Source organism: Numenius arquata, chromosome 9 (genome assembly GCF_964106895.1).
Source record: "Numenius arquata chromosome 9, bNumArq3.hap1.1, whole genome shotgun sequence".
Taxonomy (NCBI): Eukaryota; Metazoa; Chordata; class Aves; order Charadriiformes; family Scolopacidae; genus Numenius; species Numenius arquata.
In genome coordinates, this window is record NC_133584.1 from 58,650,005 (window position 1) to 58,659,143 (window position 9,139).

General features: G+C 50.8%; 1 protein-coding gene across 1 annotated transcript in view; it reads right to left on the reverse strand.

Moving 5' to 3' along the window:
- The window catches only part of MTMR9 (myotubularin related protein 9), a 29,717-nt gene extending 22,420 nt beyond the window's left edge, over positions 1-7,297 (reverse strand). Inside the window, exons 1-3 of the mRNA XM_074153340.1 lie at positions 6,621-7,297; positions 1,353-1,461; positions 640-765 (exon numbers count right to left, since the gene is read on the reverse strand). Coding sequence (XP_074009441.1) covers positions 640-765; positions 1,353-1,461; positions 6,621-6,805 — 420 coding nt within the window. The 5' untranslated portion in view covers positions 6,806-7,297. The remainder of the gene's footprint in view (positions 1-639; positions 766-1,352; positions 1,462-6,620) is intronic.
- Between the last annotated feature and the right edge of the window lie 1,842 nt (positions 7,298-9,139).

Genomic DNA, 9,139 nt, shown 5'->3' on the forward strand with positions numbered 1-9,139 from the left:
TTGTACCCTGCAGGTACCAAAATAATATCAACACGTGCTCACAGCACCTGGAGGAGTAAGACTGGGAGTTTCCTGTTCTCTAAAACCTCCCAGTATTTCCTCAGCATGAGCTAGAGCTAAGAGTATTTCATATTGGGCATCCTTATCTGCTGTCATCTTCCTAAAGAGCTTAGAAATCCTTAGCAATTTTATTTTTTTTATAAAAACAGTCTTGTTTCAATAAAGAGTTGACAAAGATTCATCCCACTTCACTTCAGATGCAAAAGTTGAGTAGAATAAACCCAGGCCAAAGGTCTTAAATTTGTTCTTACAATAAAGAGAGCCATCCTCAAAGAAAAAAAAAACAACAAAAAAACCCAAAAAACATTTCCTACCTTCATGTCCTCCCAGGGAACTTTTAAATAGGCCTCAAAACTCCTTTTGTAGAAGGTGAAACACAAGTGCTAAATAGGTATATTTAGCACAAACAGAAATGCCTGATGTTTACAGAGTGAATATTTGAACACCACCCACTTTTCAGGCAGAGAACAGCTTTTTATAATCACCCAGGATTTCCAGTCCAGACACTACTGGGTGAAACACTCCACAAACCCCTTGCAATGTCCGAGCACCCGTGCAAATCCTTAAGATCCAACTCACCACGGAACTGAGGAGCTCAAACTCTTGGTCGGGCAGAAAAGAGCGCCAGCCGTCTTCAACAATTTCAAACATGGGCCGGTAGAAGAAGGGATACATGAGAGTGACAGAATCCAGGGTGGAAAGCGCCTGCGCGGGGCGAGAGGAATAAACAGCTGCTAAATTTAGTCAAACTGCTATTTTATTCCAAAAAACATACAGCAAAGAGTGTTTTCCTCTGATATTGGTGATGCAAACTTAATCCACTCAAAAAGTACACAGCCGTTAAGCTTGAAATATTAAGTCACCTGCAGGGGAGTTTAGCACAAATAAAGACACACACTGAACAGGTCCAACTAACAGGACACGTCCTACGAGGCATCTACCTGTTTATTAAAGAAGTCACTCAATGTTGTTTGAGGCACATGAAACTCACTCTGATTTGGTTTTGCCTCAACGAAGCTGAGCTTCTTTTTCCTAAATGCTATGGCAAGCTACTTGATCAAGAAAAATAGGGTTGTGGCGTTCTTTGGCTGGGTTTCTTTTTTATTTTTAAATTTATTTGACAAGCAATACTACAACAATTGAAAGGAGATATATCCCACAATTCTCATTTGCCTTCCAAAACATCAATCCAAAACATCAACTTCCTAACTGGGAAAAAAAAAAAGCTGTGGAGGTCGAGGTCAGATCAAGATCTGAGAACTTCAGTGCTATTTACCATTATAAATTCTTACCTCAATCGAGCTCGCAATGTTCAAACACTCCTCCATTCCGGGTATATCCAGCTGAATAATTCGCAGATCTTTGCATTTTATAATGATGGTGCCCAACGAGCCCACAAACCTACAGCAAGACACGGAGAAAGAGTCTCTTAAGAACAGGACCCTCTACAGGACCCTCTAAGGTGTGATGAGGACTTCTAGCTCTTCCCACAACACACACCTAAAAGACAAAATTCCATTATTAGTAGCAATTTGTCCGCAATATCATCTCAAAAAAAAAATAAACAAACAAAACCACCTCTTTATTTGGTATTTGCAAGTTGTGGTCTGCTATTTTTTTTTTTTTAATTCCATCTTTGTGATATGGCAGCGAGTGAAAGTATATGAGATAAAGAGAAGGTTTTCCTCCCAGTTTTTCTTTAAAACATGAGAAAGAGAAGGTGTATCCAGGTATTTTCTGATAGTACTGGAGGTTTCAGCACTGCAGTAATGCACTGAAACTTAGAGGGTTGTCTCCTGGGTGGCTGAGCTTGAGACTCTTAATCACTCTTTAAAGTAATTTAGTTTGTTTTTCAACCCATTTTCTCTCCTCTTATCTGAAGGGAGATGCTCTTCCCTCTCTGAAAGGGAAGAGAGGTAAAAGAGCATCTGTCTTACGTTTTAGTGGCCAGCCCAGCCCAAACCATGACAGAATTAAAAAAAAAAAATAATAAATTGAGTTTAAATGAATTTTTAAAATAACATTTCAGTCTGGCTATGTTACACTCCCTTGTCTTAAACAACAAAGTTTGGTTTCTGCAACCTGCAGTGCCACGGAGCGATTTGCTCTGCAGACCTCAGAGAAGTTAAGGTCTTATCACCGCTGGTTCAAACACAAGTCAACCCAGAAAAAGCTCTACGTTAGAAAACAGAGCTCACAGACGCCCTCTCCAGTCTTCCTTACGTTCCTGAAAGAAGAATGATGTCTGAACAGGAATCGAGAGTTTTCTTTATATTAATCAGCTGCTAATGTCCACAGGAACGATGTGGATTTTAGTTCAGAAAGCAGTGAACTATGGAAAAGCATCTGAGTCTTCTCATGCGCTGCAGGAGCGCTTGTGGCAGCCAAAGACGACGCAAGAAGCAGAAGCAAGACCTGAAGGACCAAATTTCAGCCCCTCGTGGCCTCACCCTCGGTCAGGCCACACACGCTCCAAGAAGAGACATGTTGAGCTTTGGGTTCCTTCACCTGCGCTACAAAAGCTGCCTGTAATTTATTTTAGAACTATTATTACAGCTGAAAGGTCATTAATTATTTCTTCTGTGCAGACAAAGGTTAACACGCAGAAGTAATTGCCATTTGGACAGTGCTGGAGGAAGAACTACGGGCGGTTTGACCGAGTTCTGCAACTCTGGCAGAGCCAGACTGTGTGTCGGTTGCCCTCGTTGCCGCGCTATTTCACAGGTCCCCAACGTAGTAACACAGCGCAGCTACAACACATCGCCGGGGCTGCGCGTCCTTCCCATGTTTCTTTAAGAAAAAAAACAGAGAAGAACCCTGGAGACTGTTCCACTTCTCAACAAACCCTGCAGGTCGTATATAAGCTGCTTTAAAAGGCTACAAAAATTTAAGAAGCGGTTTGATGAGCACCTGGTGTCCCGGTTTGAAGTAAAACCGAACCAATTTTCTGTTCTGTAACTTTACATCCTAGCACGGCCTCCTCTAACTCTCTGAAATTAACGGCATATTGTGGAGAAAACTGCTCGTTCTCAGAATGATCAGCCCAATGTTTGTGCTCCATGCCAAGGGGTGGTGAGCAGGGAGGCCCTTGCTTATGCTTATTGCTGTAACAACCAAGGGCAGCCCATTTCGTTATTTGCCCCCTTAGGGGGTCGGAAATGGAAAAAACGTAGAGGGGTCACATCAGTGGGGAGGAGCGGACAGGACAGGTGACCCAAACCTGACCAACTGGGGTATTCCATCCCATCTGCCCCATGGTCAGTATAAAAGCTGAGGGATCAAAGGGTCAACCCCTTCCTGCGATGGCCAACGTCCAGAGAGGACTCTGTCTGTTCATCTGCCTTTGATCCCGGTCCGTGTGTTCCTGACTCCAGAGCTGGAATCCAGTTCCCATCCATCACTGAGTCCAGTGTGGGACTTTCCCCAGTGCCTGCTGGTGACGTGACTGTCATCCTGGGAGCTTGATATGGTTTTGTATATATTGTATCTATTTCATTATTTTCTTCTTTAATGAAGAATTAACATTAAAACAAAAATAAAGTAATTTAGTTCATTCTAAACTTCTGAATCTCCTTATCTCTTTCTCCTCCTCTCTCCTCTTTGGGGGGGGGGGGGGGCGGGGAGGAGGAGAAGGGAGGGGAAGGGCCATCTGTCAGTCTGGTTTTGGTAAATTAGGCCAAAACCATGACACCTGGTAATTAGGGAGTACACTGATTTGTACCAAAGATACTCATATCAAAGTGGGAGAAAAGATTTTTTTTTTTTTTTTTTTTTAAATGAACCTGGCACAACATCACATCTGTTGGGCACTAATAACCTGAAGTAGTGACAAACTGGACCTTTCTACAACCTTTTTCGGCTTAAGAGCTTTGTTATTCCATTTTCTTCAGCACTAAGGATATACTCTTACCTTTTCATAGGGCAAAGTTCCATTGCAGTTACGTACACACAAAGCTGCTCCCAGGGAGGGAGAGGTCTATTTACTCCAGAGACCTTCTAGAAACCAGGGCTGGCAATAAGGGCTTCGAGTCGTAGCTGTATCTGTTATAAATCACAGCAATGCACTACTCCCTCCCCATAATTTAAAACATTCCTTTGTCATTTGGTATTAACTTACACTGTAATTGCAACTAAACTCATGAAAATAAAAAAAGAAAAAAAAAGCCTGCCTATAATCATTTTCAAGACAGAGCTACGGCTGGTTTAGTACAAGCAGGAAGGAGGATGAGGCCACAGAATCACAGACTGATATGGGGTTGGAAGGGACCTCTGGAGATCATCTAGTCCAACCCCCTGCCAGAGCAGGTCCACCCGGAGCAGGTCCCACAGGAACGTGTCCAGGAGGGGTCTGAATGTCTCCAGAGAAGGAGACTCCACCACCTCTCTGGGCAGCCTCTGCCAGGGCTCTGCCACCCTCACAGGAAAGAAGTTCCTCCTCATGTTTAGAAGGAACTTCCTATGTTCCCGTTTGTGCCTGTTACCTCTTGTCCTGTCACTGGGCACCACTGAGAAATGACTGCCCCCATCCTCCTGACACCCTCCCTTTAGGTGTTTATAAGCATTGATGACATACCCCCTCAGTCTTCTTCAGACTAAAAAGACTCAAGTCCCTCAGCCTTTCCTCACAAGAGAGATGCTCCAGGCCTCTCTTCATCTTTGTAGCCCTCTGCTGTACCCTCTCCAGCAGTTCCCTGACCTTCTTGAACTGGGGAGCCCAGAACTGGACCCAGTGCTCCAGATGGGGCCTCCCCAGGGCAGAGCAGAGGGGGAGGATGACCTCCCTCCACCTGCTGGTCACACTCTTCCTGATGCCCCCCAGGATGCCATTGGCTTTCTTGGCCACAAAGGCACATTGCTGGCTCATAGTAATCCTGTTGTCCACCAGGACTCCCAAGTCTTTTTCCTCCAGCAGGTCAGCCCCCAGCCTTTACCGGTGCAGGGGGTTATTCCTTCCCTGGTGCAGCACCCAAGGCCAAACCACCCTGAAATCTGTTCCCGTATTAGATGGGAACAGATTTCCTTAGGTTTCCACCACTCTGTTCCCCTCTCCACCCCCAGGCCAAGATGCAGCATTTCTCAGAAACGCTCGGAGAAATCAGGAACACGGGAACAAACTTAAGCAGCATCGAGTACTTCACCCAGTCTCCGAGGCAATTTGGTATTTTTAATTCCTGCTGCTTGGTTTTTCCAGTCTTTCTGGTGGAAAGGAAATCTATTCTTCCAGATCTCCTTAAAAAGCAGGGGAAACAGGGGAGTGACTTTGGAATTAACAAAAAATTAAAATATTAGGAGGAAACTGAAAAAAGGACCGAGGTGAGGAAGCAGAAGCCAGTGACCAGGTGAGATGGGATGGCCACTCAATGAGGGAAGCAAATGATGGGGCAAAGGTCACAAAAAGCAGAGAGAAGTGACAGTAAGAAGATTTATCTCTGAAGTCCCTGTAGAAGGGGATGGGCAAGAACAAAATGGAGAGGTGCATCCACAGCTCAGCTTTACCGCGTCCTTCCCACAAGGAGCATGATGTTAAAGCGTTATTGATTTCCAAAAGCAGTCGGATGTATGGAGACAATAAAGGGATGATGCTGTTGAGCAGTAGGAGACTGATCTGGGCCTGAGAAAGTCTGGACTCCATTTCAGCCATCAGTTTTGGTGGCTGACCCAAGGCAAATCACTTCATCGAGTGCCTCAGCTTCCATCTCCGCTCAACAGTGGTAAAGATAAACCTTTATAAAGTGTTTCAAGAGCTACTGATGAGATTCTCTGAGCAGTTATCCCAGAGCACTGTTGACAAAGGTGTCAAAACATCGAATGATAGAATGGTTTGGGTTGGAAGGGACCTTAAAGATGATCCAGTTCCAACCCCCCTGCCATGGGCAGGGATATTTTGACTCTATATATGTCCAAAAAACAACCCCTCATGGTCCAACAGTCAAATATCAATATCCAAACAAAATGAGACTTAGCCTGCCTTTGCCAATATTCTACCACGGGCTCTCATTGACTATTTTCCTCTCCAGACCTGGATTTGAGACAATTGAGGTGTGAGCCAGTCTTGACAAGCACTTTTTCAAGCCATAATGAGACACAAACAATTAGATGCAGGTAGGCTGAGAAATTAGAATTGTAGAACTGTCCAGGTTGGAAGGGAACTTTCAGATCATCGACTCCAACCATCAACCCAACACTGACAAACCCACCACTGACCCATGTCCCTCAGCACCACGTCTGCCCGGCTTTTAAATACCCCCAGGGATGGTGACTCCACCACTGCCCTGGGCAGCCTCTTCCAAGGCTTCACAACCCTTTTGGTGAAGAAGTTTTCCCCAATATCCATCCTAAACCTCCCCTGGAGCAACTTGAGACCGGTTCCTCTTGTTCCATTGCCTGTTCCTTGAGAGAAGAGACCGACCCCCACATCACTACACCCTCCTTTCAGGGAGCTGTAGAGAGCGAGAAGGTCTCCCCTCAGCATCCTTCTCTTTGGGCTGAACACCCCCAGCTCCCTCAGCCGCTCCTCACAAGACTTGTGCTCCAGACCCCTCACCAGCTTCGGAGCCTACCTCTTTTCAATAGAATCGATGTTGGAGTGCAGCAGCCACAGCTCCTCGGCATTATCCTGACGCCGCGATGAGAAAATGAGATGATGGCCGGTCAGACACAGGGTCCCCTCCACGGCTGGGTAGAAAGGGCGGTGCAGGGCCACATTGTCCGCTCGTGGGGTCTTGATCAGCTCCGCAAACTCCATCCTCGCCAGACAAGAGGGCAGGAGCCTGGGGAGGCCTTCGCCAGGAAACGTGGAGGAAACAAGGCGGGGCTGGGGATAACTTCAGCGACAGCAATGGGGACGGGACGGGGGACGCGGGGGCGGCCTACAACCGGTAGGCAAAGCCTCTGAAGGCCAGGGGGGATAAAAACCTGACGCTGATGCCGGGGAGAGCCAGCCCGGTATCAGGGGGGACAGTGGGAGGGAGGAGCGGGGGGATACCCCAACCCTCGCTCTGAGGAGGCCGGCGACCCCACAGGGCCCCGCTCCCAAACCGAGGGGAGGGTCGGGTGAGGGTAGACCCCCGGTGCTTGACACAGTGGGGCCCGGCGGGGAGGGCAGCGGGTGAGGACCGGGATGGGATCCCCGGGGCGGAGGCCGTGGCCGGGCGCAGCTGCCCCAGGACCCACGGGCCCCGCCGCTCCTTGCAGGCGCCCGGCGGAGCCCTACCGGGCCGGAAGTTCGCCCTTCCCCGGATGTTGGGGGCGGATCACGTGATCCACCAGGCCCAATCAGCGCCCCGCCCTTACCGGAAACGGCGTTGCTGTAAAAGCGCCCGGCGCGGCCCGTGACCGCGCAGCGACCGTTCCGCCGCCTCCCGCGGGATTTACGGGTGTGGGGGGGCGGGACGGCATGAGGGGGCTTGGCCTAAAGGGGCGTGGCAAAGCCGGAGGAGAACCAATGGGAGAAGAGAACCGGCGCGAGGACGGGGGTGGGCGGGCGGAGCTTGGGGAAGGGGCGGAGTGAGAGGGGAGTAAGCCGGAGAGGGGGCGGAGCCTTTGGGTGGGGGGCGGAGCCAAGGGGCGGGGCGGAGACTTGGGGCGAGGGGGCGGAGCCACCGGGCGGGCAGCGGCGCGGAGCCTAACGGTGGAGGAGACAGGGGGGCGGGGCCTCGGGCGGGGAAGGGGGCGGGGCCTTGCGGCGAGGGGCGGAGCTCGGGGAGGGAAATGGCCGGTCGCCCGGGCTGGAGGCGGCGGGAGCCCCGGGGCGAGCAGGGGCAGAGCTGTGGGGGTTCCCCTTGCCGAAGCGCCTCGGTAGCGGTCGCTGCCCGCGGGGGCCGCCAGCAGCCGCAGTTTGGGATCGGAACCTGCCTGGAATGAAGCCCCGGGGGGGCAGGGGGGGTCCCCGCGGGGCTCAGCCCAGTGCGGCTCCAGGTGTGCTCATGGAAAAGGCCAAAAATTCAGAGCTCCCACCCCACACCTGCTTTTTCCGTAACATTCCTGAGACGCTTGTGTGGCTCTTCTCCAAGATCGTCCTGGCAACTCAGGCCCCCCCTGCGCGATGGGTGATAGAATCACGGAACGGCTTGGGTTGGAAGGGACCTTAAAAATCACCCAGTGCCACCCCCTGCCCTGGGCAGGGACACCTCCCACCGGACCAGGTTGCTCAAAGCCCCATCCAACCTGGTCTTGAACCCCTCCAGGGATGGGGCAGCCACAGCTTCTCTGGGCAACCTGGGCCAGGCTCTCACCACCCTCACAGCAAAGAAGTTCTTCCCCACATCTCATCTCCATCTCCCCTCTTTCAATATCAAACCCTTCCCCCTCCTCCTATGGCTCCCCTCCCTCATCAAGAGTCCCTCCCCAGCTTTCCTGGAGCCCCTTGAGGGACTGGAAGGGGCTCTAAGGTCTCCATGGAGCCTTCTCTTCTCCAGGCTGAACCCCCCCAACTCTCTCAGCCTGTCCTCCCAGCAGAGGGGCTCCAGCCCTCCCAGCATCTCCGTGGCCTCCTCTGGCCCTGCTCCAACAGCTCCATGTCTCTCCTGTGCTGAGGCCCCAGAGCTGGAGGCAGCACTGGGGGGGGTCTCCCCTGAGCGGAGCAGAGGGGCAGAATCCCCCCCCTCTCCCGCTGGCCACGCTGCTGGGGATGCAGCCCAGGGTGCGGGGGGGTTTGTTCGATGCACATGGCCGATTCATGCCCTCGTGCTCACGCAGGGGCAGACCCCTCTGGTTGTACCATCCTTTTCATCACCCCAAAACTTTTCCCGTGTCAAAGGGGGTGCCTGTGGGCTGCAGCCGCTCCTTCCCAGCGTGGCACCTCCCGTGACACTGCCAACATCCCACAGCTGGTGGTGAGGATGCGGAGAGTCAAGTGCGCATAAGCTTGAGTGCTTTTTCCCTGGGTTATTCCTGTAAAGCACATCCCTGTTAGGAAAGTCATAGGGCTTGGGCACGGCTGAAACTCCAATCTCTCTGCACTGAACATGTTGGCAGAGGTGCGGGCAGGGATTTGGTCTGCACCAGTAAATGCTGACCCAGGCAACGCCAGGGAGCAGCTCTGGAGTTGTGCTAACTCTGTTTTGGAGGCTAAGAAGGT